The 16972-nt window shown below is 38.9% G+C and overlaps 1 protein-coding gene across 2 annotated transcripts in view; it reads right to left on the minus strand.

The window, feature by feature from the left end:
• The window catches only part of LOC136866085 (putative protein FAM10A4), a 405358-nt gene that overhangs the window by 369348 nt on the left and 19038 nt on the right, over positions 1-16972 (minus strand). For both annotated transcript variants that reach the window (XM_067142747.2, XM_067142748.2), the window contains exon 2: positions 13813-14087. In XM_067142747.2, coding sequence (XP_066998848.1) covers positions 13813-14080 — 268 coding nt within the window. In that variant the 5' untranslated portion in view covers positions 14081-14087. The remainder of the gene's footprint in view (positions 1-13812; positions 14088-16972) is intronic.

Consider the following 16972-nt stretch of genomic DNA (forward strand, 5'->3'; position numbering starts at 1 on the left):
ACACACACACACACACACACACACACACACACACACACACACGTCTTGTGGTGACAACGGTATAGGAAATGGCTAGAAGTGGGAAGGAAATGGTCGTGGCCTTAACCCATTAACTACCAAATTTTTAAAATCAATATTTTGGTATATTCTGGGTACTATGATCATTTCTAGGATTGGGAAATGAAGAATATATATTTTTAACGTAATTCATTTAAAGTAATCAATATATTTAAGTCGATCCCCAAATGGGGTTCATGGTTGATAACACTTAGTTTTACTCTTCATGATATTTTGTTTCATGCAGTCTTTCATTACACACACAACATTGTTTATATGAATTTATCTTACGGACTACATGCTTTTTGTCTATTTATGTCCATATGTTTAATTGTATAGCCATTCCCGGAGATCTAGGTTTCGATTGGCAGATGTCTCTGCGTGTTTCACATCTTCATTTCTTGTGCCAAATAGCAAAGCATACAACGTGCAGTCCCACATTGCACACACAACACTGCTTCCTTACATTTTTCTTGCACACTCCACATTTTCCTTGCTTGCCCATGTCCGTACATTCGATCATGCGTCCCTTCCCAGAGGTTCTGGTGTCTATTGGAATACGTGAAGTGGATGGCTTATGGTATAACGGACGACCAACCCGCTTCGGATCTGAAATGGCCAATGAATCGGCTAGATGTGATCTTGCCACCATCCTTCTGAACTGAAGCAATGAGATATGCCCATTTGTAAGACAGTAAATTGTGTGGGCATTGACTAATGCCACATCAATTGCATTAGTTAGTAATGGAAAATACCATTTCTTCCCTCGTATTCTGACCCGGTATTTCTGTACATTCCAATCCAGTTTATCGACGCTCCCCATGTGTTTGTTGTACTTTCCACCCAGGTTGGGTTGAGGGACTTGTATTTCTTTCTTCTGGCCCTTGCTTCATATTTTGACATAGTTTATTGGCTGTATTTTCTCATGGTTTGATAGCATCTTCACGCAGCTGTTATCTTTCCATATCATGGCCAAGATCTCATTGTTGCTATCAAACCTGTAGTCATAGGGTCCTCTTTCTTCCTTCATCATGTTCTCACTTTCAATAGGGCATTTGTTCATTCTATTGATTCGTACTGTCCCTGTCGCTCTCACCCCCCATTTCTGTTAGTTTTCATCAGATGGAAACTTGTAAAAAAGTTATCAAAATAGACTTTGTGAACCTATGGAGATTGTAGTATGGAAAATCATTTTCAGTATCACTGAAGCACTAAGTCCTAGAAGTGATACATCATTTGTATCATTCGTTTTTCCTTCGTACACAGACATAGGACAACAGTATCCACTTTGGGAACAGCACATGGCCCCATTGCTTGAAACCGAATCGCACTGGCTTCCCACAGATGAATTGCTTCAAGTAATGATGCCCATAATATTATATCATTCGCTCATCAAAACTGAGGCTTTCAGAGACAACGCCAAATTTCATTAAATTCTTATTTAACAAATCCAACAAGGGACCAATTTTGAAACGTTTATCTCTCTCAGACCCCGCGATGTTATCCAGAAGCGAGTTGTCGTTCATTCCAATACAGCTGCTCTTGAGGGAGGGCATGATATCCAGTGAATAGCAGAATCCCTATGAACTTTTTGATACATTCTGGCGATAGTGGAAGCTGTGATTATTGTTCTGGGAGGCATACCGAATGCTTTCACTAACAGTCCCAGTACTGTTTCATCAAAGAATTCTTCAAAACATCCAACAACAGTCTTTTCTTTTAGAGCTGTTGTCAGACTGACTTTCTGCTGCTCAATTTCTCGAGAGTCAGGATATGATTTACTGTATGTTGCGTATTCCCTTATCCACTTAACCCGATGAGTGCTACGCCCGCCTATAGACGGGCTGACGCGGCCGGTCCACCAGTGCTACGCCCGTCTATAGACGGTGCGCGAAAATTTTAATTTCTTTTGAGTTTCCCGGTTCACCTTTGAGTGCGAATTTGATCTCTAACATGTTCTGCCATCTGTTGGGCATTATGTAGAATTAACTGATCAGAGATTATAGCTTCAGAAAGTAACAGAGCTTTTTGTAGATGTCTGTGGAGTTCATCTGTGATGTAAACAAACATGGCGGAACAACAATTTAGTTGATCTTGCGGCGATGTTATTTCGGATCACAGAATCTTTCCGTTATTAACCACAGCGGAAAAAGATGATGGAGATAATTATTTTAAGGAATTGTTAAGCAATTTTGAAAGTGAGAGTGATAGAGTGCTGAAAATATTGTATGTCAGAGAGAAACAGAGCCTCCTGCTAAACGAAAGAAGGAAAACACGGTGAGTACAAAAGATATTTTATCACTAATTTCATGGCGGACGGATTACTTTTCTTCACCAGAGTTTCAGGTAGCTGTGACAGGCTCTGAGGGCCAAGTAGTGTTTGATGACAACCCGAAAATCATTGATTTTTTAGAAACTTTTGTGCCAGTGGAGTTGGTGCAGATAGTTGAACAAGTCGGCATCACAAACAACCAGTAGAAAATATTAACTTATAACCACATTCCAGGTTTGGAAAGTATTTTAAAATATCAACTTATATACTTCTAAGAAGTTACCTGTATTAGTTGCCTACAGATTTTAGTAAATAATATTATTTTGGGCTCTTTACTTTGTATAAAGATAATGCACTCATGGGCACATAAGTGTAATTTTGTTTTCTCTCAAAATAATATTGAAAATAAGTGTTTTTCCATTTGCATTTAGATTTCTAAACAACCAACATTTATAAACATTTTAAGCTAATCACCCCACTGATAAGTTACAAATTCAGGCTTCTACAATTTTTTTTACATTCGAATGAAAAAACTCAGCACTGAGGTACCAAACAGTCAACTGGTAACTCAGCACTTAAAAGGTTAAAGTGATATTAGACCTAACGTTTTTTCTTGCGGGGTTTGCATCTTCCACTTCAGATTGCACAGTTCCTTCACAGTCCTGTTCTTGGTGAGTATGCAGTTCCAATCTTCCCGGTACATCAGTTGGGACAGTATCTTCTAATTCAGTTTCGTCAATGTCCTCACAGTCAGAAATAATGTATACGTGATCCGGTGAAAGCTGAACAATATCAACAGTACCATTCACATCACAGTCATTTTCATGGACGTCGCAAACAATAAAATTTGGATCAATGACAATTTCGTCAATTTCTCTAAGACAAACTGCAGTATAGCAACTCATTACGATCTGAAAAAAATAAAACAAAAACTTACATGGTATCAGCCATGAGCCCCAAATGGGGATCAAGCTTTTAGAAGCCTCCAATGCTAAATGAAAATAACGAAGGTGAAAGGGTGTTCTATATCTTCTGAAAGGGATAGGGTGAAAGGGTGTTCTATATCTTCTGAAAGCATTAGACATTAAATTCAGTTGATCAAAATTTGGAAATAAAATATTATAACGTGACTTACTGTTATTTGAACATTCGGAAGTGTTGAAACTTCTGAATACCTTGCCTCATCACAGAAATCACGCACTACAACCCACAGCCTTCGTAACAATGAACAAACACTTCAACCACAAGCTTCAAAAATGTCTGCAGAACAATGTCAACACGTAATCATTGTTATCAACCTAAATATAGAAACAGAATCTCCAAGGAAAGAAGAAATCCCCAATTGGGGATCATGGCAGTTAATGGGTTAATTAAGCTACAGCCCCAGCATTTGCCTGGTGTGAAAAAGGGGAACCATGGAAAATCATCTTCCAGGCTACTGACAGTAGGGTTCATCCCTAGTATCTCCCGAATGCAAGCTGATAGCTATGTGACCCAAAACCACGCAGCCCATTGCACGGTACATTCCTTGTACTTTTCGGCACTATTGCAACTTTAAAATATCGCTCTCTTGACATTGCAATATTTAACTAGCCCTGGCTAAAAACTGGCTGAGGTAAACAGAGACCTTTATGTATCCTGAGGTTTTTTGATCATGTGATAGTACATATATCACACCCTCACACTATATGTAGAGGCGAGAGATATCATTGTCAGTATTCGATTTATTTTTGTTATTATTTGTATTTTTTTTTTTTTTTTTTTTTGCTACTTGCTTTACGTCGCACCGACACAGATAGGTCTTATGGCGGACGATGGGAGAGAAAAGGGCTAGGAATGAGAAGGAAGGGGCCGTGGCCTTAATTATCTGTATTTTAGTTGTATATTTTGTCATTAATATTTGTAAGCTGGGAGGTCTCCATATATGTAGTATGAGTAATTTGTTTTGACCGTACGGCTGCGAAAACATTGCTATAATGGAACTTGGAAACTTTGCATGAGACATGTATATATCCCAGTCTGATGAGATGAGCTTGTTGTTGTACTAGGAAAGTTCTATGACTCATGTGAAACCCCCCAGAGAGTTTGTTTATGTCTTGGGACCAAAGAGTAGTTCACAGCATGGTCTTGACAAGAGGATCTACCATGACTGGCTGGCGAGGATCAATCCAGACGTATCATATGAAAGGGGAATGCTGTTGTCTATAAAGGTTGATCAAACGGCAGGAACCAGACACGCTGTACCAGAATTGAGTAGTGCTGACACACTCTACAGGAAAGGAGGAGTGCTGACACACTGTATGAGAAGTAGTGCAGACACATGGTCAGGGAAGGAAGTAGTGCTAATACACACGGGAGTGAAACTGGATATACAGTATTCGAGTGACACTACTACAATGGACTAGACTTCAAACGTTCGTGGAACGTAGTCTTGTTATGTTCGTGGAAAGTGCCTGATCAACAAATTGTGGAGTGCTTCTGCATTAGGTATTGTAGCACTTGTGGTAGCCTGGCATTGTATGTTGGTGAAAGCTATCTCAGACTTTCCATTATTTATGTTCAGGATCGACAAGCGTGTGTTGCTCAAATGTATATATCTTTACAACAAGTGTTAAAAGTCTGTGAAAACAGTATTACGAGGTACAGTATCTGTGTGATGTTATAACTGCCGATTATGAGAATCAGCAAGTCGTGTTGATACAGAGACAGTGAAGGGTTCTTATCTATATATATAAAAGAGCTTGTCCTGACTGACTGACTGACTGATTCATCATCGCCGAGCCAAAACTACTGGGCATAAAGAAATGAAATTTTGAGGATATATTCATATTAAGATGTAGGTGCTCGCTAAGAGAGGGTTTTTGGATATTCCGTCGCTAAGGGGGTGAAAAAGGGGTTGAAATTTTAAAATGAGTGTATCTATATCTCAAAACTTTAAAAGTTTACAGATGTAAAACTTGGTATTTAGAACTTTAAAAATAAGGAAATACGTATTTTTTTGTTTTCAGAAAATCCCAATAGGAGGGGTGAAAAAGGGTGAAAAATTGGTTGAATGCCTTTAATTAGGATTCCGGTTGTTTTATCTCAGAAACTGAAGGTATTACAGACCTGAAAATTGGTACTTTTGATCTCTTTTAAAAATAAAGAAACACGTATTTTTTGTTTTTGGAAAACCAATTAATGGGAGGGTGAAAAGGGGGGTGAATTTTTAAAAACAGTGCATCTATATCTCAAAACATTTAAAGTTTACAGATGTAAAAATAGGTATTTAGAATCTTCATTAAAAATAAAGAAACACGTATTTTTTTTGTTTTCGGAAAATCCCAATAGGAGGGGTGAAAAGAGGGTGAAAATGGATTGAATGCCTTTAATGAGGTTATTTATATCTCAGAAACTGAAGATATTACAGACCTGAAAATTGGTACCTTTGATCTCTTTTAAAAATAAAGAAACACGTATGTTTTTGTTTTTGGAAAATCCAAATAATGGGGGTGAAAAGGGGGTGAATTTTTAAAATGAGTGTATCTATATCTCAAAACTTTTAAAATTTATAGATGTAAAATATGGTATTTAGAATCTCCTTTCAAAATAAAGAAACACTTTTTTTTTTTGTTTTCGGAAAATCCCGATAGGAAGGGTGGAAAAGGGTGAAAAAGAGGTTGAATGCCTTTAATGATGCTACTTATATTTCAGAACCTGAAGATATTACAGACCTGAAAATTGGTATTGGGGATCCACTTTAAAAATAAGGAAACACGTATATTTTCGTTTTTGAAAAATCCGGATGATGGGGGGTGAAAAGGGGGGTGAATTTTTAAAATGATTGTGTCTATATCTTAAAACTTTAAAAGTTTACAGATGTAAAAATTGGCATTTAGAATCTCCTTTAAAAGTAAAGGAATAAGTATTTTTTCGTTTTCTGTAAATCCCAATAGGAGGGGTGTAAAAGGGTGAATAGTGGGTTGAATGCCTTTAATGAGGATACATATATCTCAGAAACTGAATATATTACAGAACTAAAAATTTGTATATGGGATCTCCTTTAAAGATAAAGAAACGCGTATTCTCGGAAAATCCAATGAAGGGGGGGGGGGAAGAATTCTAAAATTAATTGACTTAATTGTATGAGAATACATACATCTAATAAAAACTAAAGTTGTTACGGACGTGAAAATTGGTATTTTGATCTCCTTTAAAAACAAAGAAATACGCGTTTTGTGGGGGAAACCATCTTGGGGGGGGGGGGGGCGGGAGTGGAAAGGAGTTGAATTCCTTTCATGAGGACACATAAATCAAAAACTGAAGAAGTTAGAGTCGTGATAATTGCTATTTAGAATATCCTTCACTATTAAAGAAACAAGTATTTTTTGCCGGAAAATTCACTTAAGGGGGGGGGGGGCGAGAAGTGTGAAAGGAAGTAAAAAAAAAGCGAATTATTTTTATGGGGATACTTATTTCTCAAAACTCAAGGTAATAGATGTGAACATTGGGGTTTGGAATCTCCTTTAAACATAAAGAAACACTCCTTCTTTTAATTTTTTTGTGGGGGTTGGGGGTAAATAAACTTAACGGCGGTGGGGTGTAAAAGGAGGTGAGACCAATTGATTTTGCTGTTCATAATGTACTTATAAGGAGCCTCCGTTGCTCAGGCGGCAGCGCGCCGGCCTCTCACAGCTGGGTTCCGTGGTTCAAATCCCGGACACTCCATGTGACATTCGTGCTGGACAAAACGGAGGCGGGACAGGTTTTTCTCCGGATACTTCGCTTTTCCCTGTCATCATTCATTCCAGCAACACTGTCCAATATTTCATTTCATTTGTCATTCATCGATCATTGCCCCCTAGGAGTGCTTCGGCAGCCGGCACAATTCCTACTGTTGCCGCTAGATGGGGCTTTATTCATCCATTCCTGACCCTGTCGAATGACTGGAAACAGGCTGTATATTTTCGATGTACTTATTCTGATCATAAACCGATCTTCTTAATCTTTCCTGGGTTCGTTTTCAACAGCCAACTTTTCCTTCGGAGAACGTTCTTATATTACAGTAGATTCTCCTGGCATATGAATAAAAATGTAAACACATTTGAAATAAACGACAGGAATGAGATTGACCGTCCAATTGTTCACCTCTATAATAAGGTCAATAATGTACGGAAGTATGTCATTCGTATCGCCAGAAATCCCGCACACTTACCTACGCGCGACATTGGTGCTGGTCACATTCTCAACAATAACAATGGCAGCAGATGTAATTTACCGCCAAGTAGCGGTCTTGCATCTTGCTGTGGGGTCCAGAACACCTATAATAATAATAATAATAATAATAATAATAATAATAATAATAATAATAATAATAATAATAATAATAATAATGTACTGGACCGTCGTCAAATGTGCGGACCGCGGTGGAAACGGGTCCTGGACGGGTAATGACTAAGAATGCAGTCTGGCCGCGGGTTCAGTACCACCAAGGCACCCAAGACGACACCACGCCGGATCCCCTGAAGGATTTTTTCCATATTAAAAATGCTTATAGGAAAAGATGGCCAAGATTTAGGGACCCAACTGACAGGGTGGAATACCTGGACCTAACCAGGGAAGTACGAAGTCGATTGCTGGAAAGAAAAATTGAAAATGGAAGGAAACTTGCCGTAATCTAATAGAAAACGAGTCAGATCGCGAATTTTGGCGGATTCTCGCAGAAAACGAGTCAGGTCGCGAATTTCGGCGGATTATATATCTATAACAATAAGCATTCAATTATAAATTTCAGTATAATACCGTAGCGAAGCACGGGTATCTTGCTAGTATACATATATGTACACTGTTCAATGAACTAACTACAAATGGTGGCTTAGTTCTCGCTTTCGTTTTCCCACTGTTTTCATTGTTGTTGTAAATATGCGAGTCTTCCAGCAATCTTTTGTTTGTGTATTACAAGTATATTTTGGTGTGTTGAGGTGCTCATGCATGAATTTTATTAAGAATATAGTTAGATATTTTAGAATCAGTGGAGTTATTGATGAACCTAGGTGCAGTTCCTACCTATTTAATCATTTTGAGAAGGTTAGGTAAGGCCTGAAGCAGATGTACCAGTATGCAGCATTATGTACACGCCCTGGGATATAAAGAATTATCAAGCTCTACCTAAATTCGAGGGATCTATTCTGGTGAACTCTGGCGCCCATACTACGGACATTTTGATTAATTATGTTTATTAATTTAATTTATTTCAAGTATTTTATTTATGATATTTTATTATGATATTTATTAATATTAACAGTAAAAGTTACAATCATGATAGAAAATGCCAAGCGAATTGGCAATTGATGCCTCTTGAAAGAAAATGAAAGTGTTTTATCGGATATTGTTAAGTGAATTCGAGGGATCAGAGCTCTCTGTCCAGCTTTAGCTTCACTTATTGTTTCCAAAATTTAATTTTTGTACATACTTCTTGAGATGTACAATGGGAGTATCAGTTATGTGAAAATAGGAGAGAGAACAGGCTGGTTTGAGCAAAAAGGTGGATTAAAACAAGGAAGTATTCTGTCACCTTTGCTCTTCGTAGTAACAATGGATGAGATAATGAAAAAAGTGGCAAGAAAAAGTGGAGAAGGAAAAATGAAAGTGATGATGTTTGCAGATGACCTGTTAGTCTGGGGAGAAAAGGAAGAGGATATCCAGGAACAGTTAGATGCTTTGGTAGATGAGGTGGAACAATATGGAATGAAATTAATGCCCAAAAGAGCGAGATAGTGATCACAACTAGAAAGAAGGAGAGACCTACAAGAGGGATAATGCTTGGTGGGGAACAGCTTACGAAATAGAGAGTTTCAAGTACTTAGGAAGTATCATAGAGGAAAGTGGAAGAAATGATGAGGAAATAACTGAGCGTGGAAGACAAGCAGGAGCATTCCTGAAAAGTGTCAGAAGCCTGGTTTGGAGCAAAGATGTCCCTCAGAGAAGCAAAAGGGTGATATACAGGATGTACTGTATACCTATTCTGATGCATGCAGCTGAGACTTGGGTAATGAGGCAGAGAGCCGTGAATAGAATACAGGCAAGTGAAATTAAATTTCTGAGAAGCGGGACAGGAGTGACAAGATGGGATAAGATGAGAGCCACTACAGAATAGGATAGAGGCATCTAGACTTAGATGGTATGGATACATGAAGAGAATGACAGACAAAAGGATACCGAGGAGGATGCATAAAATGGAGATAACAGGTTAAACGACCAAGAGGAAGACCAAGAGACAGGTGGATAAAAGGAGTGGAAGAGTGTGTACAGAGAAAAAGAGAGGATTGGACAAGAGTGACTAGGGAGAAGTGGTGGGAAGACAAGAAGAGATGGAGAGGCTTATGTTCCAAGCAGACCCGGCTGGAAACTGCAGATGATGATGATGATGATGAACATACTTCTTAGAATTAGGCCCTAATCTGGTTCCATTTAGGAGACACTGGAAAACGTTCTGATTTATATGGAGTATAACTATGGCTCCAATTTTTAGAATAAGAATATGCGGACACAAACCATTAATTCCAAGGAATTCAAGAATTACGTAGGAAATTTCTTTTTGCTAGTTGCTTTACGTCGCACCGACACAGATAGGTCTTATGGCGACGATGGGATAGGAAAGGCCTAGGAATTGGAAGGAAGCGGCCGTGGCCTTAATTAAGGTACAGCCCCAGCATTTGCCTGGTGTGAAAATGGGAAACCACGGAAAACCATTTTCAGGGCTGCCGACAGTGGGGTTCGAACCCACTATCTCCCGGATGCGAGCTCACAGCTGCGCGCTCCTAACCGCATGGCCAACTCGCCCGGTACGTAGGAAATTGAAGTAGCTAGCTTTCAACTTCAGTATTAATTTGTTGACACTAGTGAATGGTTTGGAATTACCAGTTATAAGCCTTAAGATTTTCAAATTAAGAATGGCACCTTTTGAGAAAATGATAACATCTTTCGCAGAAGTGAACATTTTGCTATAATTTCAATTACAATATCATCATGTGCTAAAATTCTGGCTGGTAGTTCAGTAACATTTGATCTGTCACCGTCTACAGAGGGGCAGTCACCGTTACCAATTTCTTGCAAAACAAATCAGAGAATTCCATTTCTTTCGTGGTTTTGCCTGCATATTTTTAAATAAGTGGAGTATTTTGATAGTCATGCTGACCACATGACACTTTGTATTCTGCAGGCCTTCGAACTAAGCAGCGGTCGCTTGGAAGGCCATGGCCCTATTTTGTTGCCCAGCTGTTGAACAGTGCACATTACATTCAACATTCCTCTAAATTTAAATGAGAATTTGGTGTCTGGTTTAAAATTAAATTTCAAAGCAGCTGACAATATTCTATTAGCAAGGCTTAATACAGGATAAAGCCCCAATGGCAAATATTCATTCATTAATCTGTGTGAATCGTCTTCTATAATATACCATAGGTAACGACATATCATTCCTTCTGGTGGGAAGATTATTGTTCTTGGAAGAGATTTCATAAAGGCCCTGCTTTGCCACATGCTTATCACCAAACAATGATTTATATATAAAACCAAACAGTCCAAGTAAAGCTTAAGGACTCAACGCAAGAATTCATCTGTTACACACTGTTAGATTCTGGTTCACAAAATAACCTTTATCTCTAAACAGGCAGTGCAACAAGTGAAAAAAGAAAAAAAGGAAGACAACTACAATATCTTTACAAGCATTTGGAAACGTCTCATTGAAGCCGACTCTACCGTAAATAATGAAGTCGACTCAAATGTGACTTCAGTAAGGAATGCAATGTTCTGCCCTAAATAACAGGGAATGGAATATCCTGCATGATGTCCTCACCGACCCAGATATATTCAACTTCCTAAAGGCACACACCTGTTAATTGGTGCTTAGTTCTTACAGCTAATATAAACAGGAAAGAAAAAACAGCCAGGATACTCATTTAGAGTGGATTCTAATTGGAGAACATTCATAATTAGTGAATTAAGGGACACACAAATCTCTAATCATCAGAATAGAGCTTAGCTTGCAGACTCAGATGCAAACATTTTAGTCCCTGGAAGGGGTGAACCATGTATCACTATCGCAAGAACATAAGGAATGTGAGAATCATTTCAAGACTATCTGCAAGCAAGAAGAAAATGGAAGATTCATCTTAGAGCTACCTATAATGAAGGACATTAAGCTCGGCAGTTCAAAGGAAATTGCTAGACAGTGCTTTTTTTTCCTAGAGAGGAAACTGAAAACCCAAAAGAAGAGTTACACCTTCCAGACCGTTCCTGAATGTTGAAGTGGATTATGCCAGCTAGTAGGTTACGGTATCATTCTTTATCAGCACCAAACCACCTGAGCGAAGGTTGGGATGTCTTTTGACCACTTGGGACATAGTTGCAGTGCACTTATACAATCCTTATACTAGGTCTGCCAGAAGTATTCTGAGTCAGTTGTTTTGGATGTTTTTCCATCTCGTCAGGCTACTACGTGGGCATGTTTTGAGGTCACACTCAAGAAGGGAAGTGAGCAGGTTCTCCAATAAGGAAATGGGCAGGGGTAAGGATAGATGCACCTGTTGGATCGTCACTCAGTTTGAGTAGAGGATGGACTTCTATCTGGAAGGAAATGGTCGATAGCTTTTCAAAGGTTAGGACGGTTACTCCCACTGTTCTTTGCAGGTGATATTTGAAGGCCTTTATCATGGATTCCCACACTCTGCCAAAATGTGGATCAGATGGTGGGATGAAGAGCTGGATAATGCTTCTTTCTTCTGCTGCTTCTATAATGTCTCTTCATTCTTGACATCTTGAAGGAATTCTTTAAGCTCCTTCAATTCTTTGGAGGCACAGATGAAGTAGGTGCCATTGTCACTGTATACATTACAGGGAAGACTTTGGCATGAAATGAAACGACGAAGAGCAGCAATAAATGCACTTGTTGAAAGATTGTAGATAACCTCCATAGGTACGGAGCGAGTTGAGTAAATATTATTCATTGAGGTATATTTTGGGCTCGTGCCATGTAATTAATTGTAAACACACTCTACGTGTTTCAAAAGGAACCTTGCCTTTCTTCTTCAGGAGACAACAGAGAAATGAAATGACGCATTAAAGGTTGCTAGGAGAAAGCAACAAGGAACTTGAAATAGTGCCCTAAAATGTAAAAGGGGCGCCATTTTAGCCCCATGCTAGAGACAACGAATGGCAACAGCAAAGCATTACTCTCTAATGGTTCTGATAATAGGTAACCATGATACACTGAGGTTGTAACCCGTATCGCGGTAGAAATTATTTGGGTGTTGATGTATTTCAACTGCCTCCCTGATAATTATTCGGCGATATTGCTTTATATGGGCAAGAACATCCACTTCTTGCAACAAGATATCATGACCAGGTGTTAAGGCATGATCAGCAACAGCTGATTTATCAGGTTGGTTGAGTCTGATACATCTGGTATGTTCTTCGATGTGAGTACACACCGTTCTCAAAGTCTGCCACAAGTACAGGGAACTCTGTAGAGAGTAATGTTTTGCTGTTGCCATTCGTTGTCTCTAGCAGAGGGCTAAAATGGCGTCCCCTTTAGCATCTTAGGGCACCATTTCAAGTTCCTTGTTGCTTTCTCCTAGCAACCTTTAATGTGACGTTTCATTTCTCTGTTGTCTCCTGAAGAAGAAAGGCAAGGTTCCTTTCGAAATGCGAAGTGTGTGTTTACAATTAATTACATGGCATAAGCCCAAAATATACCTCAATGAATAGTTACACGGGCCGTGAAAGTCTAAATGATAATATAAGTAAATATTGTTACGTAGGCCTTTCCTGTTACCTTACTTCGCCGGGAGCCACGGATACTTCAATCAGAACCAGTTCTGGCATTATTATGCACTCCCATTGGGAAGTAGTGTGTGTTGCTAATAGTTTGTTAAATGTGATAGTTACTGTACTGAACATTCGCATTTGTCATCACCACACACTTTACTTATCTTATTTGGATTGCTTTTTTACAATTGGCTTTACGTCGCACCAGCACATATAGGTATTATGGCGACGATGGGATAGGAAAGGGCTAGGAGTGGGAATGAAGTGCCCATGGCCTTAAATAAGGTACAGCCCAAGCATTTGCCTAGTGTGGAACTGTGAAACCATGGAAAACCATCTACAGTGCTGCCGACTGTGGGGTTTGAATCCACAATCTACCGAGTATAAGCTTAAAGCTAAGAACCCCTAATTATTTGTTTTTTAAAAAGGCTGCAGGTTTTGGTGAGGCAGTATGTTAGGGAAACTTTACTTTTAGGTTAAATGAATAATTCTTAAGTTGGCAACAAAACAAATAAAGTGTGTTTCACGATGGAGATTGTATTTATATATTTTTCAATTGTCATGTGAAATCCAGAAGGAAAATACGGTACTGCACAGAGCGGAAACATCACTCACTCAGCAATGTCAAGAACAAATGCAGAACTACTTCAAAATGATTTTTTTAATGCAACACATACCAACTACTCCAGTATTGTCTAATTCAATATCACTTTCTTCACTCTCTCCAATATCAGCAGCTGATTCTGAAGGTGGCTTGGCATTTGTTTCAGTTCTCGGTACATCACCTGATGTATCTGTCCTCATTGAAGGAATTTTACCTCCTAATGACATAATATATTGCTTGAAAAAGGCAAGATCTTTGTGATGTAGGATATCAGGATTTGCCTTACAAATCTCAATAACAGATTTCAACTGCTCTATAAGAGCACTTGATATTTCAGTCATCTTCTACCTGAAACAAAAGAAGACTGTTTAAATATTTCAATGTATTATCTGATGTACAACAGTTCTCTCCATTAAAATTGATTCTCCAAGATTTGAAAGTACACTTCATAAAATCAATTCAGTTCATAAATATATAAGTAGGCTACTAACCCTTCACAAATTCTTTTAAACAACACAAAGTTATGTAAAAAGATGGAAGCTAGTAAAGTTAAGCATCAGCATGAACTATTTGAATTATATATATTTCTAGAAACATTCTAAGCTTCTAGATGGACAGCAGGATAACCCTAATAATTTTAGAACCACGTAACAGTGACCGCAATCCAGATTTTAAAAAAGGGCCCCACGCATGTGACGTGCTTCCAAGAAAGGTGTTGCCTGAGAGCTGACCGTCTAAAGGTGAGTAGCCACAATGTTCTCGAAAGAGATACAGGATAAATTGCCCGCGGCCAATCAGCACAGCAGTGTCGTTATGGTTCTCATAAGACATTAGGGGAATTGACATTGACTTGCAGAACAGTTACACAGTAGATGCAAGCCTTCAACTACAGATGCCAACATGCGGCTAACACAAACACATCTTGGCCAGGCCACCCTGGTGTTGGTGAAGAGTATGTGCAGGTTACTGGTGTGCTGCTGGTGACAGATAACAACTACGCAATTTGTGAGTTAGCCTTAATATCCTGAAGGAGTGTCTGGCTATGAGAAAAACTGCATTGTGGGGATTTCTGCATCATTTGACGGAACTGCAGAAATGCCAACAATGCAACAGAAACCCACTTACAGCGCTGGGAATGCAAATGGAAGGTTTTCCTATAGCATATTACAAATGGAACTGAAGTAGTGTCATTACAGTGCCCCGGAAAATCAGTAGTTTGCCAGAACCTCAGCAATGGGAAGATGATGATTCTGGAGTATGTCTGCGATTGTGTTATCCTAATGTACAGTATACACTAAGGGCAGACTATGAATGCATAGTATTACTGTTCATTTCTGGAACATAACTTGCGACCAGAGTTGCAAAAGAAGTGGCAGACTCCTATGATCATTTTGCAGGGCAGAGTTCAGGCATATGTGATGGCTGAGTTAACCACTTGATGGGGCTAAAATGCATTCTACTATTCTATACACTCACCGGACTTAAGCCCCTGTGATTCTGATTTAATTTCATACATGAAGGAATCACTTCCTGACAACCACTTCTAGATTGTTCCCCCGACATTCTTCGGGCAGAAGACTGTTCCATTCACACAAGAGACAACAGACCAAGCAACAGATTTACTACAGGTTTTCAATTGCTGGCAGTTGGTTCCACGTAAACCAAATAAACTGACCTGATCTTTCTCCGGAAATCCCTCTCTGCCTCTAAAGAAATTGATTACTTCCAACATCCATTGCTTGTTTAGAGCTCAACTCTGAGAGGCGAAGGAGTTACTCTTTGTCCACCTTTCACCCTACCTCTGCCTTTCAGAAGGATTTCTATTAGCGTTTCGCAAACCAGAGCTATGGAACTGTCAGAGGATGTCAAGAACTTGCCTCTTCCAAAATTTCAAACGTATATATAAAAAAAAAACGTAAGTTAATGGAACTGCAGCTGAGAGTGTGTGGGTGACTGACTGAATGACTGGTAGAGTGAAAGGAAGTACTGAATGTAAAAAAGGGATGAGTGAACGGCAGACTGATAAGAATGAAAGGAAGTATGCAAGCACAGGAATGATCTGCAAACTCTTCACATTCGCCATGCTTGCACTAAATGATCAAATGGGGCAAGTCACTGGTAAAAACTTGAACTGCTAGGCGGATGTCCAGCACACCCTAAAGATCTGCTGCAGCTGAGAAACACTAGATTAATATTCATTCTCCCTAATGACCTTCAACCAATAAAACTGGATATCGTCCATACATTTGAATGAAAATACAAAAACCTGAGGAAAAAGATTTAATTTATGCAAGAAAAACATAAATTATGGACCCAAAACATATAATACCAATCCTTGTTGCCATGTATTATGCTGAAGCATGGTTGAATGTTACTTGTGTAATCATACCTGATTTTTTCCTTCTGGAAGACAGGATTTAAGTTTGCGGAAAAGGATATATCAAAGCCTGACAAATGGTCTGTGATGCATGAGTTTTCTTCATTCAAGAAAACTTTGATGCTCTACTGACCATATCAATAGTACCAACTGTTGAAGACATCTTTTCAAATCACCTTAAATGAGAGGAAGAAATCACTGGTGAAAAGGACTGCAAGCAAGAACCTACTGTCTCAACCAGTTATGAAGCAATGGAAGCTATCACCATTTTGAAGCAGTAAACTGCAACTGCATTGAGAGATTATGAGGCATTTAATGACTTATGTGTTGTGGAGAAGCAGATGGGACTAATAAGAATGCAAAAGAAATAGAAAATTAACAATTTGAGTTCTTTTTTGAAAAAAGTTAACCTAAATGTAATTTTTTTTTCAGTTAGCAATTAAATATTGTTAACTATATAGTATGTATGACTACAACATACCAGCAGGAATTAGTTATATGTTTTTGAAGCAGTTAGCACAACAGAATTCCAATTACCCAAACCTCACAGAAGTACTAACTGCCCACATAACATGGCATGCTAATTTTAACAGTTGATGTTAGGTATGAAATAATAATAATGTTATTGGTTTTATGTCCCACTAACTACTCTTTTACGGTTTTCGGAGACGCCGAGGTGCCGGAATTTAGTCCCGCAGGAGTTCTTTTACGTGCCAGTAAATCTACCGATACGAGGCTGACGTATTTGAGCACCTTCAAATACCACCGGACTGAGCCAGGATCGAACCTGCCAAACTGGGGCTAGAAGGCCAGCGCCTTAACTGTCTGAGCCACTCAGCCCGGCAGTTGATGTTAA

Source organism: Anabrus simplex, chromosome 3 (genome assembly GCF_040414725.1).
Source record: "Anabrus simplex isolate iqAnaSimp1 chromosome 3, ASM4041472v1, whole genome shotgun sequence".
Classification (NCBI taxonomy): Eukaryota; Metazoa; Arthropoda; class Insecta; order Orthoptera; family Tettigoniidae; genus Anabrus; species Anabrus simplex.